This window comes from Cebus imitator, unplaced genomic scaffold (assembly GCF_001604975.1).
Source record: "Cebus imitator isolate Cc_AM_T3 unplaced genomic scaffold, Cebus_imitator-1.0 Scaffold270, whole genome shotgun sequence".
NCBI lineage: Eukaryota > Metazoa > Chordata > Mammalia > Primates > Cebidae > Cebus > Cebus imitator.
Genome location: NW_016107585.1, coordinates 212085 through 234648, shown reverse-complemented (window position 1 = coordinate 234648; position 22564 = coordinate 212085). Strand labels below are relative to the sequence as shown.

Here is a 22564-nt window from a genome sequence, read left to right as displayed (position 1 = left end):
ATATATTCATTTTTTCATCTTGTTTATACCTTGGGAGATTTTTTTTGATGGTATTTGGGATACAATTGTCAGAAATCTGTTCTCCCTAGAGCCACCTCTGAGTCACTTCCGCTATTTATGGAATAGCAACTGTGAAGAGTGGAATCATGTTTAGACTTTTTTTTTAAACAACACATGATAAATGTCTTTGGGAGCTTATGTAACATATCCCAGTGTCTTCAGTTTTCACAAGAGATGGAGTCCAGGAAGCAGCTTTTTAAGCTTTGCACAGCTTTGAAGCATGTTCTTGAGTCTTAGGGTCATAGATTGTCAAGGTAGTAACTTGAGTAAGGTTTTAATAGCCTTTGAAGTTAGAGCTGTTCTGTCTTGGAAAGTGTTTTTTGTATTAAACTAAAGATTTCCACTTCATCTTATCTGCTACCTTGCAAAATGAAGGTACCCTTTTTCCTTTGGCCTGCTCTTCCTTGCTCATACTTAGAATTCCAGAACCTTGGCTGGTCACAGTGGCTCAGGCCTGTAATTCCAGCCCTTTGGGAGGCCAAGGTTGGCAGATCACCTGAGGTCAGGAGTTTGAGACCAGCCTGGCCAACATGGTGAAACCCCATCTCTACTAAAAATACAAAAATTAGCTGGGTGTGGTGGTGCATGCCCTGTAGTCCTGGCTACTCAGGAGTCTGACGCAGAAGAATCACTTGAACCTGAGAGACGGAGGTTGCAGTGAGCTGATCACGTTACCCCAGCCTGGGCAACAGAGTGAGAATCCATCCCAGAATTAAAAAAGAAAAAAGAAGGATTCCAGAACCTTCATTGGATGGTTGTATTGTATTGCAAGGCATTCTCTGCAGAAGTCTCTGTACTGTATGGATTACCCTGTAGAGAAGAATGGAGCTTTAGGATGGGGAGTATTGTTTATTGTTTCTTTTCCTTAAAAAGTTTCCATCTTCTTTTCTTCATCTTATATTTAAGAAGACTCATTCCATACCCCCAGGCTTCTGCTTCATTCGTCAAGCTTTCACTGTGCAGCCACTGAGCAGGCCTAGAAAGTCCTGCACGTGTTATGTGGCCCACCTATCTCCTGGATTGGAAGGACAAGGGCAGTGAGCTTCTGCAGGGTGAGTCTCCAGAGTACTTTTCCTTGAACTTGGTGCTGAAGTTGAGCCTGTAAGGATACCAGGAGTTGAGTTTCGTGGCTGTCTTTTCATTTTCTTCACTAGGAAGGCTGAAATGAGCATGCATGTGAGTATGTCAATGGAGTCAAACTGAGATAGCAGGCTTTGCTCCTGCTTGAACCTCAAATAGTAAAACTTAAGAATATTTCTAAAAAACGGTTTTTCTATTCCACAAAACAGATAAGTTATTAGAAATGCATGACCAAATGTTCCTAACACAAACTCCCACCAATCCTTAAGAGAGTGTGTGATATGAAAACTTGTCAAACATGTCAGTTCCATTCCTCACACAAAAAAGTACGTTTTCTCTGTCAGTAGCATGGTGAAACTATGTGGTTAATGAGAAGAGGAAGAGTTCTTGAGACAGCTGTGTAAATAGGACATAGGACAGATAGATACTAAAATAGCTTAAAAATAATGTCGTTATTGGTTTTTTTAATTTGATGGTTTAAATTCAGTCACATTTTTGTTAGATACCATTTATGTGCTCAGGGCTATTTTATTAAGAAACAACCAAACTAATTGCCTGTAGCAACCGAGAAATATAGATAAGAACATTTTATTTAACTCTTTCCCCTTAATTTTCTCATTACATTAGCTTGAAGAATTTACAGCCGTTTTTTCTTTTTATATATCGTCAAGTCCTAAAGTGGCTCTGAAGCCACTCAGATATTGGCCCCTCGTTTTTTCCCAGAAACATGTATTGTCTGACTTGTATTTCCTTTGATTATTGTCTGCAAGTCCAGTTACTCTCTTTCAGGGAGGGTGGGTCTGTTCCAAGAATTCTATGTGCTACATTGGGGATGTCCATATTTTCAAGTCACAGCACTGGGTAATAATGTATGTACAAAGATTTACAGTAAAAAAAAAAAAAAAACAAAACCCAACTTGCAATTAAGAGTTTAGTTTTCATGCAATAAATTATAGTGACTTTAATATTTTAATAAGCTCGCTCCCTAAAAAAAGTATAACAGCAATTATTCCGTCTTATTTCTGTTTGACTTAAAAATAGCTAAGAGCCAAAAATAAGTGGGGAATTTAAAGAATTACAAAATAATCCTTTTAAAGAGTAAAGACCTTCCTTTTGGTTATGAAGTTGACAAACACTTGAAAAACTCAACATAGAAAAATATCCTTTCATTGTCGGTAATCAGAATAGATTGTTCTCCCTTTAGCATGTTAAAAGTTCCAAAATTATCTTTAAGGCTTTTTTTTTTTTTTTAATAAGCACCAGCCAAGCAGCATTAGCGGGCAGGAAGTATGATGCCTGAGGTTAGAAATGTTCAACTGCAACATTGATTTGTGTCTGTCTCTCTCCCTCTCCCTCGCTGGCCTTTTTCTCGTTAATGAGGACTAGAATGTTTCCACATCAGTTAACTGCCTTCATAAAGCACCAGAAGGTCACACCAGCTCCAGACTGATCCTTTTCTTTGTGCCTATAATATAATTGGCTGATTGTGCGGGTGATGAGCGCCCCCTCCCCCAGCCCGGTCCCAGCTCCATGTTCCTAAGCCTGCCTCACTGGTTTCGGAGGACTGGAGAGCAGCTCGGCTAGCTAGCTGCGCGCTTCCCGGCACAGGCAGTGCCACTGCGCAGGTTGATCAGCGAAACAGCATCCATTTTAATCTGCAGGGAGCCCCTGTCTTACCCGGGCGTTCTCTCCGCCCGCCAGTGGATGCTCCGCGCCTGCCCTCCGCAGCCTCGCTCAGCAGTCCTGCGTTGGGGTCTGCGCCCTAGGATGCACTGAGATGGTACATCAGGATAACTGCTCGTATCAGGTAAAATTTAAAGCCTGATTCTGAGTCCGGCATCCTTTGGGAGAGGAGGCCTTCCTCTTCCAAAGCAGCAGGTTGCCTCTTTCCGGATATTCAAGGGATTTTTGCCATCCTCTGCGCCTGGCCTTCATCACATAGAGTATCTGAATTGTAATTAGGTTTTCTGGGGAGTAATGGGGCAGAAAACACTGCTTCCTTGGCTTTTAAAGCATTTGTGAAATTCACGGAGGTAATCTGTGCTTTGCATATTCTGTATGTCTGCAAATAAGAGGAATTGCTTCGGACTGTAATTTGAATTTAAGGGATTTCAGAGGAAAATCTATTTGGAATCTCACATCGATAACATTGAAAAATGCAATTTTTGCTCATTGCATAGAATGTGATTATGTAAATAGAAAATCATAATTGATAATCTTAGACATTTTCAAAAATCAGCCAGTATGCACTTGATGTTTAAAGTTGAGCTTGTGTGTCTTTCTGAACTTATTTTTACTAGTATGCTGTTTTAAATGGTTGGTAAATAAGCATTAAAGTATCAACATGCATCAAAAACTCCAAATAGAAAAATCTTAGACATACATATTCATTTGTATGCTAATTTGCTACTGGAGTTATGAATTAAACACTTAGATGATTTCAAAAGATCAGCTCTAGAGTGTTTAGTAACTCCTTGGTTGGACTGGGACTGTTGAGGCAACATTGAAAGTATCTTTGTTATAAACAGACAGCAAGAATGTTCTCAGAGAGATTGCTCTTTGCAGCAGCAGGCATGGCTGGTCCAAGTCTTGGAGAATTAATATTGGGATATTTCTCACCTGACTGAGTTTAGGATCTCTGAGAGACCAGTTCTCTAACTTAACAATGCCTCTTCCTTGTGTGAGGTAGGTTACCTGAGACAAGCAAGTGTTTCTCATAAGGTCAGATTTCACAGTGGTAAATATGTGCAGGCAAAATAGTACATTTCACAAGACTCAAGGCAGTGGTTTCTCAGCTAAGTAAAGTGTGCCTATAAAATGTATTTATATACTTTGTCTTGCTTAATAACTAGAAATTTGTACTTACAGGCTTATTTTATAGTATTTTCATTTTATGGTACATTTAGGGCCATAGATCCTAAATATTGAGCTTCGTGCTTCACAGTAATTCTTTCCATGAGAAAGTGGTCAGAGATGCTGAGAAAACAACCAACATGTCACTTACATACTTAATATGGAACTTGAGGGTAGGGGATGTCAAGTATCTATAGAAAGCCTAATCTACACATGGCATGGCTCCAAGGTGATTGAAGCTATTTAATTTACTTTTGAAGGGTAAGCTACTATAAGATTATTCCCTATGTCATTTCATTAGGTTGAATATAAAAGCATTTTTTTGTAGGTTGAAAATTGGTCAAATATTTAACAGCAATTTCATCTGGAGAGAAGGGATTATGTTAGCATTCTGCTTCTTCCAAAGGAAGATAAATTGATTTTATTTTATATGAGCTGCAATATATAATGGTGTCAGTTTGTGTTTAATAGTTTTGAAGTATTTATTGCTTATTTCCACAATAAAATTAAGTGTATTGGTTGGGTAATAATGGTCAATAGATTCTGCATCTTCCTGGGATTTTATAGTAGAACTACCTTCATGTGTATGTTCTTTTGAAGTGCTTTCTCTTTATACATAGCTCAGCAAAAACAGAAACATTAACCTTGAAGCCAAATCTTAATCCTACTTAGAAACCTTCATTTTAGAACCCAGCTGGCACCACGTGCAATTGGATTCAGAAAAGGTGCTTTTTCTAAATCCTTAGCTTGATGTTTGCAGTCACTGATGATATCTGTAATTGAATGGCTTTCAGAAACTCCCCCCGACCATTTTACAAGGACTTATTTTTTTTTAAGGATGATATTGCAGTGCTTAAAAGCAAATTTCTTAGGTTAGCATCTTTAGTCAGTTGATAGAATTCATTTGAAACATTGATTTCTTTTCTCCCATAAATGATGTATACCAAGATTCCTTAATGGATAGTCCATGAATGGGACTTCGAGGCCATTCCCCTGAAAATCGCATATGCATTTTGGTGCTTTTGTACAGATGCACATCGTTGTGGTGGTGGTGGTTACTGTCATCATAATTACAGCAATAATAGCCTTCTATCTGCTCTACCTACCCCTGCCCTTGCCAACACCCCATAGTCTATTTTCAACACAGTTTCCAAAATGAGCTTTTAAAACTGAGGACAGATCATGTCCCATATCTCAAAACTTTTAGTTTATCACCCTGCTCAGAGTAAAAATCCCAATACCTCACAGGGCTTTATATCAGCTCATCCCTGCTTCCTCTTGGACTCCTCTCCTGCATTCTTGGTTTCCTCACTACCTTCCCACCATGCTGGGCTGGCCCTGCAACTGCTATTGCTTCTGCCTGGCATGCACCCTACCTCCCCTACACCACCCCCCACCCTCCGCACCATGTAGGGTCGCCAGATTTAGCAAATAACTTACAGCATTTGGGACATGCTTGTACTAAAATATTGTTCACTATTTATCTGAAACTCACATTCAACCAGGCATCTTATGTTTTACATCTTATGTATGTTTACCTTATATTGTCACCTCTACCCCCATTCATCATTCTCTCACTTTCTGCAAGTCCTTGCTCAAATGTCACTTCTAGGTGAGCCATCTCTGGATGTAATCTGTAAACTGCCAGCTCTCCAGTTCTATTCCAATTTTTTTTTTTTTTTTTTTGAGACTGAGTCACTCTGTCACCCAGGCTACTGTGCAGTGGCACAATCTTGGCTCACTGCAACCTCCATCTGTTGAGTTCAAGCGATTCTCCTACCTTAGCCTCCTGAGTAGCTGGGATTGCAGGCGCCCACCACTAAGCCCAGCTAATTTTTGCTTTTTTAGTAGAAACAGTGTTTCACCACATTGGCCAGGATGGTCTCGAACCCTTGACCTCAGGTGATCTGCCCACCTCAGCCTCCCAAAGTACTGGGATTACAAGTGTTAGCCAGTGTACCAGGCCTATCCCAATATTTCTATCACGCTTCTCTAATTTATTTTTATACTTATCATTTATCACCATTTATTGTAATACATATTTTACTTAGTTATTTGTCTATTTTCTGACTCCCTCACTGTCTCACTTCATGAGGGCAGGGATTTTATCTTTGTTCTGTCTGCTTTCCCAGTGCTTAGAATAGGTTCTCCAGTAATACGATGGATATGTCTACTATTTGTTAAATTGACTAACAAAAAAGGCATGTAAACATTCTATGACACTGTGGTTTCTTCTATTATGACTTTCAGGCCTACTCCTTCCCCTCCTCCCACCATTAACCTGTACTGTTTTCATTGTGTGTGGGCTGGCTGTGTATCCCCTTGTTTCTTGTTAGTTTTCTCATCTGTGAAATGGAGACTTTCCCATTTGACATCCTGGCATGAGAATGGCCAGATCCCCTGCCAGAGGCTGCCTTTCTTCATAAACAAGTCAGTTATCGTAAATTAAGAGCCACCTTCTTCTGTGTCATTTCTTCTGAGCACATCAGGGGTTCTGTGAGGATTGTTCAGTGGCCCAGGGAAACCGTGTCTCATTTCATTACCCAGTTGTATCCTGCTGATACGTAGAAATACAATGAATTCTTATATATTGCTTTTCTAAATGGATGATTGTTTTGAAAAAGAGAGTTTCCCTGCTACCAAGAGCCCGAATACCCATTGTAAGCAAGGGTTTTCATGTGCTGTTCTTTGAACTACTTAAACCAAGGAGGAATAAACAGAAGGAATTCTCATACAGAATTTTTCATGGTTGTTTTGTTTTGTTTTAAAGGTGCTCACATCATTGTCATCTTCATATACTTTTCTTCCTCACAGGATTTATGTTAGCAAAGGGGTTACTGAGGCATATATTGTCATTTTTGGTCATAGCCCTGTTAAAAGATAGAGCTATCGACCTCCATTTTCCAGTCTTGGGAGGAAGCCAGTCTCTTCAGGAAAGAAACTTGCCCACAGCTTCAGGCCTGGCAGCCTTCAAAAGGCCAAATTTTTCTAAATAGATTTTGATAGACAACTTAGAAATATTGTAAACTTGAAAGCAAAAGTTTAGGTCGAAGGGTTCATTTTGCTTAAAAGCTCTTAAATATTTTTTCTCTTTTTCCTGCAGTGGGGTTTTGGGATAAGTGTGTATATACAAACAGTGATATGCTTTCATACCTTTTTTGCCATTGCTTAAATTACCTTATGACCACCCTAGACATAGATCACACCCTTACGTTCTTAGCTCCTGTGGGAATGGAGACTTGAAGAAGAAAAACTAAAATACTGTGTGAGTAAGTCTCATCCTTTTCTTCCCTTGGGAGCATAAGAGTCCCTTCTTCAAACACTTACTAGGTCATGAGAAGATGGTCAGAAATCTTTAATGCTTCCCTGCAATCCTTAGGATAAATTTCAGACTACTTTGCATGGCATTCAAGGCCCAACATTCGTTTCTGAACCCTGGACAGAAACACTTCTCGCTGCAGACCCTTTACTCCTGCCTTCACACTGCTGCCAGTTCTCTGCTGCAGTGCCTCAGGCTGAGACATCTCCTACCACACACCACCTGCTCCCACCCACTGCGGCGAATGCAGCTTTCAAGGCTCAAATGCCACCTCCTTCAGGAAACTTTTCTCACTTATCTCTCAGTCCAGATTTCTCCTGCTCAGTACACTTTGTTTTTACTTCTATTAGTACCTATTTACGGCTATTTACATATAGGTCTGTTTTCTCCATTAGACAACAAGCTTCTTTTTTTTTTTTTTTTTTCTTTGAGATGGAGTGTTGCTCCATTGCACAGGCTAACATGCAGTGGTGTAATCTCAGCTCACTGTAATCTCTACCTCCTGAGTTCCAGCCATTCTCCTGCCTCAGCCTCCCAAGTAGCTGGGATTTCAGGTGCCCACCACCATGCCCAGCTAATTTTTTGTATTTTTAATAGAGATGGGTTTTTGCCACGTTGGCCAGGCTAGTCTCAAACTCCTCGCCTCAGATTATCCTCCCATTTCAGCCTCCCAAAGTGCTGGGATTACAGGCGTGAGCCACCATGCTTGGCTGACAACAGGCTTCTTGAAGACAAGAGGCCTTCTTTTAATTTTCACAAGTCTCTGCCTTATACACAAAGTATATGTTCAATAAATGTTTGTTGGGTTGAATTGCACTTTCTGCAATTGTTGCTGTTTTGAGTCCCTAGGATCAGGATTTCCCATTGAAGCCCCAGAGATAAGCTCAGGTCCATACACTGTAACAAGGAGTTGGTGAAGCTGACCTCCGAAGTCTACGTACCTGACTTCTCAGCCCCTTGGCTGGTTGCCAGCACTTTAAACATTCTATGTGCCAGAATGGGGGGTGCGGTGCAAGGCACAAAATAAATGAATGAATGGGATGCACAGACATTCTGGCCTTCCCAGAAACAGTGCACTAAGAAAATACTTCCATGCCTACTTCTTCATCCAGAGAATTTTCTCAAGATGAACCTCATAGTCTATTCCCAAATGCTTTGCAAGTACTTATCTCAAAGCTGCCTTTCTTACTATGATGAGTTTTGCAAAGTTTAAATACATCCATCTGCCTTATAAAGGGATAATTTTACTGCTTCATGGAACAGCAAAGTTTTCTGTGGCCAAATGTTTCAGCCCAATTGAGGAATCATACCCAGAAAATAAAATAAAAGACACCCTATGTTGCTCTTAAATGATAAAACTAGGGAGTATATCAGCTTAACTAGCACATCAAGATATTCTTAAAATTCTTGCTGGAGAAAGTAGTAAATAGCCTTTTATGCTCAGATTCTAGTGGGTCATTTAATGGTTAACAAAGGAAAACAAATATATTCTATCCCTATCGACACCAGGATAGGTGAGGACTAGTCTCTCAATCCCTTCTTCCTGTGATTGAGAAAACAGGGTATCAAGTTTGAGTTCAAGATTCCACCCAATTTAAGCCTGGTTTCATCCACAGCAGGGAAAAAGATATTAGAATGGAAAAGGGATTTTCAAAGCATTTTAGTGCTGGATTTGATAGAGACTTTTAAATGCAATTTCAATGACACAATTTTCTGTTTTAGTCTATAGATTTTTTTGATGGGGAAATTTTTTTCTATAGTTAATAGTGCTGAAGAGTACTTGGTCATCATTGTTTTGCCTGTTTAAAGTATAATTATGTTTTTCAAAGAGGTAGTAACCTTTGAAATTAAGAAAATAATTTTGGATATAAAGTCATATGCATTTTTTTAGCTCAGATGTCTGAAAATCTAATTTATATGCTTTACCACAAAAGGAGCACAATGATGAGAGCCTCACATGGGAAAAAAAAAAAATCAGCAGGGCTTTATTATGGGCCTGATCTGAAATAGAAATTCAGTACAAACACATCGTTTCTATTTAAAGTAGCACTTGGGGCCTCAAACTTCATGATTCAGGCTTAGAGTGATTTTAAGAAGTAACTATGTAAAACATATTTTAAGCCAAAGGTCTAGTATTTATTCTTGGAAAGGAAGGTGGTGATGGGGGATGGGAAGGAAATGGAGCATCTCTATGGAAAATATCACACTGCATTGATGCTTGTTTGAAAGTAGAGATCCCCCATTCATGCACGTACATACACACAAATATATAAAACCTTGGGTAACTAATCACAATTTCACATGCAGAAGCTCAACATTAATAGAACCATGTCCCATTGAAGTCATATCCCATTATTTATTTATATTATCTATACCAAGGAAAAGTTTGAAATCTTGATATACTTAGTATTCCCCTGTGCACTATATAAAAGAATCAGAAACTACCAAACTTCCTGAAATAGAAAGTAATTTGACAAAACTGCTTGAATTCAAAAGAAAACAATCATCAGAGAGGCCTAAGTGACAATCAATGTAGGAAAGCCATTAATGGGGAAAGAACACACAGAGAAACATAATAAGGACATTAAAATTGGTTCCACTTGGAAGCTGTACTATGGTCACCAGAGTGGCTATAGTTGAGTTTCTCGTGCTCAGTTTTAGTTGGGCAGAAAGATTTACAACTATGGCCCACAGTCTTTTAGAAGTAAGAAAATGTGTGACAATCTGTCTACTCCCAACACTGCCACCTCCCCACCCCACATTCCTAATACCATTATTTTAGTTTTTAAAAAAGTCTATACAGCAAAGTCCTTTAAATAGCCTGCACATTTTCATGCCTTTTCTAGCTATCAGAATACCTTAAGTTAGGTGCAAATCAAATTTAGGTGAACTTTGCACAGAAGAAAAAAATTATTTGAAAAGAGATTATAAATCTAGTATATGGAATATGGATGTTAAGACCAAGGAGAAGGCAATGGGAGATGAAGGGTTAATCAGGATAAAATCAGGTTTCCATGTATGAATAGGAAAATCTTTTGACAGTGTATAAGTGAACTCTCAGTAATGTGGTCAGTGTTCTCAGAGTCAATAATTTCCACCAGTGGCTGATAATGATCATTTAAAAGCATTAACTCACGTGAGCAGTGTGCCTTGCAATTCAGATCATGGCTTAACAGGAAACTGAAGCTCTTCGTGCTAGTCCTTGAAAATCAGAGCAGGGAGTGGGAAGAGGCCCTTTCAACCTCAGTGATTCTAAGTGACTGTGAGTAGGTGTTCTAAGGGAGAGCACTACTATCTGGACCCATCTTATGCATGGGCAGTTTATTCTAGAAAGGGGAGCAGCAGAGGAGACAATCCCCATAGAAGGAGAAGAGTGACTGACTGTCTCCCCATTTGCACAGCTACTGCCAAACCATCAGGCATTACATTCAGCGCAAGTCTCTGCCAAGGTGGTGTTTGGTTTTGTGTTTTCCATTCCTGTTTTCATTTGGACCACATGGAAGTGAAATTAATTATAATGTTGATCACAAGCATGTAGTCAAGGTCTTGCCACCCTGCCTAGAAATGTGATTTAAAATAGAGGGATAATGGCTTATAATGATTTTTTTTTCAAGTTCTAGAGCAGCCATTCTGCAATTTAAGATGTATTCAGAAATTCTAGGGATCTCTTTTTTTTTCAAATGCAATTTTTGATTCAGTAGTTCTGGAGTGGAACCGGAGAGTTTGTATTTCAAGAAAGCATCCAGTGCTATCGATGCTCTGGTTGGAGAATACGCTTTGAGTAGCAAAACTCTACAAAGTTTCACAGATCAGTGATGCCACACATAAAAGGAAACTCTATTTTAATCTGGTACAAGCCATCCTGAAAAGGGTGGCACAACTCCATCTGGAAAGGGTTTGGGCCATGAGCCTATCTATGAGTGCTGAGCTTCTTTAGGGAGGATATGCCATGATGTCACCACCACTGAGAACTGCCCTCAACCTCTTGCATCCATGTTTCAGGAGCAGATGTTCTATCACTTGTCTCTGTATAGTACTTATTAGAGAATCACTTATGACAAAAAAGGAGTTAGCAGGTAGAGGAGTGGAATGGTCATTTAGTCAGTTAAAATCAAAGTAAAAAGATATTAGTAATTAGGCTTATTGTTTTAACGTATTTTACTGAGTCTTGCAAGCTCCAGATTTTTATAATTTCATCCATGTTAGCTATTGATTATGGGTTGCTAAGTGGACTAGGATACTAACCCAAATAAGAATGCAATTCATGTAGCAGCTGAACCCCAAGTGGAGTGGACTGAGGTCTGGAAGTCAGTACAGTCATGGAGCCAGGGACAGAATACTGCTTTGCTGCTGCTGTGAAAGAGCCGTTTTTACGGTCCTTAGAGCTTTTCAAACTCTGTTCTGCAGTGAGTGGGGACTGCAGCGTCCTGGGGCTTTTTTTCCACAGAGCTGTCCTGAGAGGCTGTGCTGGGGCTGGGATAATAGGAGATAGAGCATCCAGGTGGGGCGTCATAGCCCTCCTCGTTCAATCAAAGCAGACCTTTTTTTCCTTTTGAACATATGTGGGCTCCACAGAAGATTTCAGTTGAAAAGCACTGTTAATGTTTCCTATTGTGGACGCATTTAGAGGAAACATTTTAAGCAGTGCGTTCATTTTTCCTCTGTTCACGTACTTAGTCAACAGCTCTTCATTGTGCACTTACCGTGTGCAAGGCAGTGTTCTAGATGCTATGGGGTACACAAGATGAATAAACACAAATCCCTGTTCCCTTAGAAAAGAGCCTGAAACCACAATCACCACTGGAAAGAAGCAACCGTGGTGCTAAAAACACCATGGTAAACTGGAAGGGAAAATTCATCTTGTAGCGTGCTAGGTCCTGACATCAGTGAAGTAGCTTCCGTTTCATTTCTTGATGCCTCATCAGGAAGAGATATGCAACAATACATGCTGGGTGTTCCAGATGTATGATTTGGAAAATATTGATTCAGCTCGTGATATTGTTATACAGACAGCTGTTAGTCCGTTCTTACACTGCTATAAGGAAATACCTGGTTGGGCATGATGGCTCATGCCTGTAATCCCAGCATTTTGGGAGACTGAGGCAGGTGGACCACCCAAGATCAGGAGTTTGAGACCAGCCTGGCCAACATGGTGAAGCCCCATTTCTACTAACAATACAAAAATTAGCCAGGTGTAGTGGCAGGTGCCTGTCATCCCAGCTACTCGAGAAGCTGAGGCAGGAGAATCACTTGAACCTGGGAGGGAGAGGTTGTAGTGAGCAGATATTGTGTCACTGCACTCCAAGGTGGGTGACAGAGCGAGACTCCAACTCAAAAAAAAGAAATACCTGAGACTGGGTAATTTTTTTTCTTTTTTATTTATTTTTGTATAACTCGAGAGACTGGGTAATTGATAAATAAAAGAGTCTAATTGGCTCATGGTTCTGCTAGCAGTACAGGGAGCATGCTGGGGGGGGGCTCAGGAAACTTACAATCGTGGCAAAAGGGAAAGCAGGCACATCTCCACATGGCCAGAGCAGAAAGAAGGGAAAGCGGGGGAGGTGCTGCACACTTTTAAACAACCAGATCTCATGAGAGCTCTATCACCAGAGCAGCACTAGGCGGATGGTGCTAAACCTTTAGAAACCACCCCCATGAGCCAGTCACCTCCCACCAGGCTCCACCTCCATCACTGGTAATTACAACTGAACATGAGATTTTGGTGGGGGACACAGATCCAAACCACATATCAGGAGCTCTGCTAGATTTGTCTGTGTTGAACTCTAATAGCTACATTTGGATGGGCATGGTGCTTTGCACCTGTAATCTCAATACTTCGGGAGACTGAGATGGGAGGATCCCCTGGGCCCAGGACTCAAGACTAACCTGGGCAACATAGCGAGATCTCGTCTCTATGAAAATTTTTTAAAAATTATCCAGGCATAGTGGTGCAAACCTATAGTCCCAGCTACTCAGAAAGCTGAGGTGGGAGGATCACTTGAGCCTGGGAGGTCAAGGTGGCAGTGAGCCATGATCATGCCACTGTACTCTAGCCTGGGCAACAGAGCAAGACCCTGTCTCAATAAATGAATCAATAAAAGCTAGGCTTGATTATTTTACTGGGCACAATTATTTCTTACAGAGGCAGCCAATGTGGCTTGGTCTGACACACCCATTTACAGTGTGGGCCACAGAGGCAGAGAGCCCACGTTCACCTTCCTTAACCTCACTGAACTCTTTCATTTTGCTATAAAATGCGACTGATAGTAATACCTACTCCAGAAGATTATTGAGAGGATTAAAGACATATGTAGGAGGCACATAGAAAGTGTCTACCATAGCAACCCCTCCTTCAATAAAGGGTTGCTATTGTTATGTTAATATATGCCATTTAAGAAGATGCATGCTTCCTTCATTTTTATTAACCGCCTTTAGCAGGATTTAACATAAACAGAGTTCTTCAATTTAGAGCATACTTTAACCCCAAAGACTTAGCCTTGGTGAATTCTCCTGTGTTTTGGGCACCTGCTCTGCACACTGGGGGCAGCCGTCTGTGGCCAGCATTGCCACAGCCCCGGGAAGCATTCTGGGCTGCCTGCATGCAGACAGTGGAACCCCCATCTGGAGTGAGGGTCCTGGGGTTTGGAGGAGAGTAAGACAAGGGCAATCTCCTCCAGGGAAAAGCCCAGCCCAAATGCAAATGTGGTTCATGAGAGACAACTTGGTGTTGTAAATTGCATCTGACAAACATGCAATTTATTCTTTTGGGAACTGAGGTGGGGCAATGAAAATGGAGTAAAGGGAGGACTTCACTTTGGCTCAGGCTATAGAGGAAAGTATTTGCTTTATAGAAGTAGGGCTATTATAAACTATCTTGAGACACCTTTATGCCACAAGTCTTCTACAAATTGAATTAAAAAAAAAATTATGGAGAGAAATAAGTAGACACTGAAGGTGAGCACGTCAGCAGAGTTTCAGATGCCAGAAGGTTATCCTGAATGGCCTTTTGGCTTTTAGAACTGTTCTTAACAGTGTTGTGGTTGCACAAGAATCTATACTGGAAAATTTATTGACTAATATACTTGCTGCTTTCTGTCTAAGCATGTCAGTGTAAGATGGTGTTGCTAAATGAAGGCTTGCCCTTTGAATTCTTTTCTGGCCTATTTCTCCTCCAAACAGTAACTTTACGTTTTGGAAATAAATAGTGTGCATAATTTTTAGTTTATGACCGTATCAAGCTGATCCTGATGAGTGTGTGTTTGTGTGTGCACTTCTGCTTCCCTGCCTCTTGTACCAAAACATCCTCCAGCTGTGGGCCTTTTCCCTCTCTTCAGTAAAGCCTGTAAACAAAACCAGAAGCCATGGGAAAAGAGTAAAGAGAACAGCAGAAAAGAGCATTTGCTTTTGTGAAAAAGCCCGCCACTGGTTGAATTTTAAAGAAAAGTTGATGGATCTTTTTCTGTTGTTCTATGTTAATAGAACAAAGCCCTGCGCCTAGGGCAGAAGGGTCCTTCTCTGTGTTGGAAGTGAATTTCAGTCTCGTCCTGGAGCTCCTACCAGATGAGACGTTTACATTTGATTTTAAGAAATGATCAGTTTAGGGGGGAGAAAAGCAAACATCTGTCTTACAGGTCAGCTTTTAAATTAAATTATACAGTTTTCATTTTGTCATGGGATACCCGGCTTTTAACTCAGTAGTGAAGTCGCCTGGGCTGGAAGTTTTCACGTCTATTTTTATCCCACACAATCTACCCTTGGTTCAGATTGCTAGTTTCCTCATAGAGCTCCAGTCCACACTCGGCCCTGAACGGGGGCGGTGGGGGGAGCGGGGGAGTTGAATCAGCTGGCTGAAGCTGAGTGCCTCTTTTCCTTTCTTGGGAACAGGAAAGGTGCTGTGGAGAGGAATCGGGGCGGGATCATTCAGGGGAAGGTGACAGCAGATGGTGAGGGCCGGAGTCAGAAAGCCAAGTGTCAGGGGCAGAGTGAGGCTCAGAGAACAGCAGCTGCCTGATGCCAGAGCAAGGAAAGGCCAGGGAGGCTGGGCGGGGCGGTGTGTGTGGGACAGAGGGGGGCAAGAACACCCACAGCCGGGCACAGCCTCTTAGCCAGCTCTCCATGTCAGCATGAGCAGTAAGCAGGGAACTGGGCAATTGGCACACCAGCCTATCAGAATTCATGGGAGGTTATTTCTTAAGTGAAATTCTAAAGAGTTAAAGGATGAATTTGGACAGTGATGGAATGGATGACATCATCAGTCAAGAATCCTCATTGGATATGGAGGGGAATTATAAAAAGGTAAGGGGGGAGAGCTCTTTTGTTTATAAACAATTGGACCATTTTTCTAACTGGAAGAAAGATCACCCATGAGGAGTGGCCAAATTCCACACTCAGTGACTATTGCCATAATATAGTCAGGAAAAACTAAATGCACAGAATCAGATGCATTAAGCTAGGACAGTTCTTTCTGCTTTTCCCAGCTTATATTCATTAATAATGTTACAGCAATAACTAAAACACACATGTTGTTATTCTGAAGTTGAAAAAATTCTATTACGCATTTAATTGCTAGGCAGGCTTTTTATATGAAGGAATTTTTAAAAAATTATTGACATATGTTGACAGTTCACTAACAAAAAATAATTACTAGAATGTTTAACCTATTTTTTCCAATTTTTTGTTTGTCAGTTTTGACAATGAAAAATATAAAGTCTTAGTTACCATGTTTGGAGTTTTTAAAAGTTGATACAGCATCTGTTCATCTTTTGCCTGCCTTTTTTTGAAAGTCAGTAAATATATTTTGAGAATGTTTTATTTGGTAATGTTCTGGTAATAACAGGCCCAAGTAAAAATAGCTTTAGTTATACGGGTGAGGTCATGAAATTAAACTACAAGTATATGCTTATCTGTCCACAGAAGCCTAAAACACACGCTATGTCCTTCCCTCTTCATTATTTGCCGTAAGTCAAGTGTAGTTCACAACACGGCATAATATGAAAAATAAAAGCCCTTCTATCATGAGCCTGGAAATGAGCCCTTCCATCATGAGCTTCTTTACCTCAGAGGCAAATGTCAGTTATAGCCTGCTAGAACAGTAAAACTTGTTACTTAATTATTAATTTGATCAAATACATCACTACCTTTTTTCCCTGGAGAGAGATATAGAAAGAAGCTCCTGTCATGATAGATCCTTATGCATAGTAATGTAAAGTATGATAGGTTATATCTTATATACATATATATGTGTGTATGAGTGTGGGGGCTGTTTTAAGTATATACTGTACTTCTTAGCGCAGTCCACAACAGCTTATGTTCTTTTTCTACAAGCTGAAACTTAAATGTATAAAAGAGGTTTCAATGACCTGCCATGTTGCCCTCTGTATTTTTTACCCCTTGTGATCCCCAAGACAAGAATGAGCACCCAAGGTGATAGTTCGCTGAGTCCTATAACCCTAACACTTCTCAGCTATCTGCTTCTGCCAGAAGCAGTGTGCAAAAGATGCTTGGGACACTTTGCCATAAGAGTCAGATTGCTTATTCAACTCTGCAGAGCAAATGTAGCCATCTCATACTTCTGCTATTTTCAGTGTCAAAGAACTGGTCATGGTATCCTTTGTCAAACCATCTCTCAGATGGAAAAGTACAGGTCAGTTTGCACTTAGGAAAAATGAAAGACATACCATTATTAATGTATTAACAATGAAGTCATGATCACTGTAGTTTTTTCCTACTTAGAAACAGAAAGAGAACCCAGATGCCTAGAATAAGTAAGCAATGATAGGCCAGCAACCTGAGACAGAGCTGACTAAAGCTACAGACATGTAAGGCTCAAGGAGCTTTAAAACATCAACGACAACAAAACAGAATTGCACTGTGTAACCCATTATCTAACCAAGGCGGTAGAATGCTGCATATGATTTCAGTATCTGATAGGTTAGTACAAAAAACTGTGAGATGAAACTTCTAGATGTGTGGCGTGCTCAGAGATCAGTACATTGTGTTCTGGACCTTAAAGATGAGAGTCATTCTCTTGTCATTCCAGCCTTTTAAATATCTTTCTCAGGCAAAGTGCTTTCAATTTTTATGTGTATCATGCTTATTATGAAGACTTCATTATAATTTTCCTTCTTTTTTAAACCCACTCTTTGTAATTTTACTATGAGCTTCTAGTGAAACAAGATAACATATGCTTTTTTAAAAAATATGAGGAATAAGGAAATAGTTACCTAGTATAAAAATGACTTTCCCTAATTAGAATCTTCCTTTTCTAATTTTTTCTCTATTTTTGCTGTTTGTCCGCTAAGTAGAAAATTAAATTAGATGTCATAAATTGGGGCTCTGCAGGCTTTTTTTACTTTGCATTCATCGGTAAGATGATTTTGAGTCCATGCCTGTAATATGCATACATTTTATTCAGAAATAGCACCCACCATATTTATATTGATACACAATATACATTTGTTTACACAGTATACATGTTTTATATGCAATAAAACATATGCTCAAATAGATATTTTAAAGAATAAAATGTTTAAAATATAAATATAAGTAAAAGTTGTAACTTTTTAAATCTCCTGTGATACTTGCACCCCATCTTGAGGTCCAGTTGTCAAAAACAATAAAAAAAATTGATATACCTTTGCTTAGGTACCATAGAATTCCCTGAACCAGTTGCACTAATAAATACCACATGTGTATAGGGATTATTTTCAGGGTTGTTTTAAAGCCAGACAAACAGCCTTCAGGGGGAAAGGTCACTTTCTGATGACTAAAATTAGATTCCACCGAGGCAAAGGAAGAAAAAGATTATGCATCTGTTCCTTTTCCGTGGGGAAGGTTCTGATGGTAAGAAAGATGTTTCATTAAGGGCCTCTGGTTTATTCAATAGTAACAGTAAAACTGCACTCAACAGAAAACAAATCTTAGTTTTTAAGAAGAAAAGTGCAGACCTTAGCAGAATCCGAGGTGTATACTTCAGCCCATTATTTCCCTGCCCTGCTTTGAGCAACTTCTGATCCCCTGATAAAGAACCACAGAGCTGATTGTCTTCAGGGCCAACATGATCCACAGTATCTGAGTCAGTGTCCTGATTCATTTCACCATCACTTACCAAGAGCCCACTCATGTTCCTGGCACTATGCATGGTGGTAGGATCCCCGAATGGGGACTGAGCTTTCCCTCCAGGAGCTTACAGTCCCAATGGGGGAGGTACATAAAGGAACAAAAACTAAACGGAACTGATGCTGCCTGGAGTATCCAGGTAGCCGGTGTGGGCTTCTAAAGTGTGCAGCCATTTAGAGCTTCCCCTGCCCCAGGAACATGTACCTTAAGCACGGAGTTGTTCATGTGTACATTCTTGGGGCAGGGAAAGATCTAAATGACACTAATGGAGAGAAAGAAAAGGAAATCGGGAAAATTTAATATAGAATATGGCAGAAAGCTGGCTCCAACTTTGTCCCAGAGCAGAGAAAACGCAGGGAAGCTGGCTTTGCCTTCTCTTCCTAGGCTGCTGTGCACAGAATCATGGAGCTGACAGCAGGGCGGTGAGTGGGCCCAGGGCTGGGCCAGCCGCTGGGCTCGCTTTGTTCCTCAGGGGTGCCGTCTCTAGTGTTGTGCATCCAATTATGGTGAAAGATTAGGGAGGACCCTGTGAAAAAATTAAAAGCCTAGAAGGAACAATATTTAAAGTGAAGCCACAGCTGCGCCTCATGTTTTTTTTAAAAGGTGAATGGAAATGACTGCTTGAGATAAACTGCAATAAACAGGAACACAGAATGCCAGCTGCCATTCCAGACAAGCGCTCTGCCCTCCCCACACAATTACTGAGGAAAAGCAGCCGTCGACCTCCATTAACCCTCACATCTTCCTGCCTGTGAGGGCTGAATACCCTTGAAGAACCATGTTAAGTTACCGAAGCCTGAGACCTAGCCACACCTCAGCCACCTGAGGAAAATCTCTTCCACTCTCTGTACCAGGGTCTCCTTTTCTTAAAAGGAAGGATTTAGCCTGGCCGGTCTTAGATGTTATAAATATAAAGCTTCCTGGCTCCTGGTTCAGGTTTCTTGTCATATCACCCCACTGGCACAGCTCGGTTAGCCAGCATGGTCAGGGAATGGGTTGTTTCGGGTAACTAGAATTTCCAGTTAAAAGCAAGTGTGTTAAATGTATTCTGGTTCTCACACACACACGCACACAAACATGCACACACATATGCACACCCACGCCCCTTTCCATGTCATGGTCATCTTCTGCAGCACTCCCTACTTTGTTTCTTTTCCTCCTCCTTCTTTTTATTTTTATTTTTATTTTGAGACGGAGTCTCCTGGAGTGCAGTGGTGCAATCTTGGCTCACTGCAACCTCCACCTCCTGTTTTAAGGATTCTCGTGTCTTAGCCTCCCAAGTAGCTGGGACTACAGGCACATGCCACACCCAGCTAATTTTTGTATTTTTAGTAGAGATGGGGTTTCACCATGTTGGCCAGACTGGTCTCCATCTTCCGACCTTGTGATCCGCCCACCTCAGCCATCTCTTTCCCTTCTTCTCACTAGTTTTCTTAGGCTTCTAGCTCTTCTCATTTCATTATGTGTATGGCTTTTTAAAAAACTGACATATAATTCACATACATAAAAGCCACCATTTAAAGTATACACTCTGATGGTTTTTAGTATATTCATAAGGTTATGCACACCGTCATCTAATTCCAAAATTTTTCGTCACCCCAAAAAGAAACCCTGTACCCATCAGGAGTCACTCCCAAAGCCTTCCTTCTCTTAGCCTCTGACAACCACTAATTTACTTTATATATTTATAAATGGACCTGTTTCAGACATTTCTGGCTCCTTTTTTCTCCCTTTCTCCATTTTTCTCACTACCTTACCCACCTCTTCCCTTTAACATTAATAACAGCTACCACTTTTTTTTTTTTTGAGATGGAGTTCTGCTCTTGTCACCCAGGCTGGAGTGCAATGGCGAGATCTCAGCTCACCGCAACCTCCACCTCCCAGGCTCAAACAATTCTCCTGCCTCAGCCTCCCGAGCAGCTGGGATTACAGACGTGCACCACCACGCCCAGCTAATTTTTGTATTTTTTTATTACAGACAGGGTTTCTCTATGTTGGTCAGGCTGGCCTCAAACTCCTGACCTCAGGTGATCCACCCACCTCGGCCTTCCAAAGTGCTGGGATTACAGGCGTAATCCAGATGAGCCACCACACCCGGCCGACAACAGTTACCACTTAATAAATTTTCTGACTGTGCCAGGCACTGTGCCAAGCACTTTCTATATAGTGTTTCATTTAATTATTAAAACAACCTAAAAATAGATATTATTCCTTTTCTTCCAAAGACACTGGGACTCAAAGAGTCTCAGTAACTCATAGTAGTGTCAGAGTCAACAAGTTAACCAGGGTCTTCTTGACTCCAAATACTCCTCCCCACCTTCTTTCTGGCCATGAGTCTGTGTCTACCTTCCCCAGATCCTCAGTCCATTCTGACACGGGAGGTTGAGGACACCAGCTTCCTGGCTGCTGATTAAGGCTTGGCTGTTTCATAACCCTGCAGTAGGTGTTTGGGACTGTTGCGTTCCTGACAGTGATACTGAATGACTGTGATGGGTTTCCAGGCTCCTAAAATGGCACCTGTTAAAAATAGAGCTACCAGATAACATTGTCTTGTGCTAAAAAGTAGTCTCTGGTAGGCAACCATTTGAGAAGGAGAAGGAGCTCAGGTACATTCCTGGCAGTTGTGTTTTGGATATGCTGCTCACAGGGGAGGACAGTCATTTAGTTTTCCACCATATCCCTTGAGGAGTTAATGTTGAAACACCTTCTCTACAGTAGTCACCTTTGTGGATTGCACCTTGAACTCCTTCACTTTCAGCAAGGTTCCCATTTGAAGTAGCAACTGAACTTTAACCCTAGGTATTTGTTAAATACCTTTGCTTACCTTCACATTCAGAATATTCAAGCATTAAGGACTCTGCAATGTCTCTTCCCTGTAGCATGAGAAGGAATGCAGTTGACACTAGGCAAAACCGTCCTCACAGTTATACTAATTGTACATAAATATCTGCATTCTCTGGACTGGCATCCCAGTTCTTTTGATGTCAGCCAATACTCAAGTAAAATAAGTGTCAGAAGATGTGGGGCCCCAGAGTCCTTCCCCTTGGGTGCCCATCCTGGGTTTTAGATATTCGAGGCTAGCTCTCTCATGGGTGCAGGTCCTGAGCAATTTACACCCAAAGGCCTCAACGTTGCCCAGCAGCCCAGGCTGACACTTATTTAGGGAGACATGTTTAGGCAGGTTGATATGAGGATGCAAAGATAAGTAATTTCAACAGCATTTCGGGAAACCTGTATTTGGCAGCTCATCTTGATTTTTCTGGATGTTTAGTATAAGTGACTGAAATGGAAAATGTCAGGAATATAAAATGAAAAGAAAGTGTCCTAACTTACTATCCATTCAGTGACGCAATTGAAAGATATTTTTTTTAACTTATATTTCCACTACCAATTAAAAAGCACTTCCCAGGGGATAAAATAAGATTCAAGAATTTAAAATAACCTGGCTGGTGCAAGAATTTATGCACTAGACATTCAACAGCATACAATTTATTTTCTTATGGAATGCTGTTTTTATATTTTGGTCTAGTGAAAAATTCATGGTTTGTCTCAGTGAGAAAATAATTAGAAAGTACTGTCAGTATGTTTGGGTTTTCTTTTGGTCTTTTTGTTTCAAAGAAAATTAATACAATTAATAAGTTCTATACTTCTGGTTCTATACTTCTGGTTCCTAATGTGTAAGAGCTTCAGACTCCTCACACTGTAATGCTGCCTATAAATGTTAGAATAAAGCCGTCTTACAAGCTGGGGAAAGACATAAGAGTGACTACCACTTTCCTAAAGGAAGAGTACTTTTCTACAGAGAGCTTCAGAATCCCAGTTACATTCCCTGGCGGATGCTGCTAATGGTGATGATGCCAGATATCACCAGGCAATAGATTGCACTGAAGCAAGGGGATCATTAATTGCTTCAAAACAAGCATCCTGGTAAGGCCTTGGCAGAGGCCAGGCTGCTACAAATGAAATCCACCTGGCTCCAGAGTCTGGCCATGCCACATGGAACAGATGTGTGCTCAATTACAGAAGAACCAACTCTGTGTTTCATCTAGCTACTTGATCTGCTCAGTTGTTTAAAGCTGTGGTTCTCAAAGTGCCTATGCCAGCAGCATCAGCAGCATCTGGGAACTTGTTAGA

General features: G+C 40.8%; 1 protein-coding gene across 10 annotated transcripts in view; it reads left to right on the top strand.

Annotated features, from left to right (window-relative positions):
- The window catches only part of LOC108284106 (schwannomin-interacting protein 1), a 586546-nt gene that overhangs the window by 524693 nt on the left and 39289 nt on the right, over positions 1 to 22564 (top strand). Inside the window, exon 1 of one of the 10 annotated variants that reach the window (XM_017500769.2) lies at positions 2425 to 2947. The exons of 8 other annotated variants lie outside the window; for them this stretch is intronic. In XM_017500769.2, coding sequence (XP_017356258.1) covers positions 2918 to 2947 — 30 coding nt within the window. In that variant the 5' untranslated portion in view covers positions 2425 to 2917. Of the gene's footprint in view, positions 1 to 2424; positions 2948 to 15078; positions 15608 to 22564 lie in introns of those variants that run through there. One more of the 10 variants, XM_017500767.2, reaches the window with a different exon arrangement.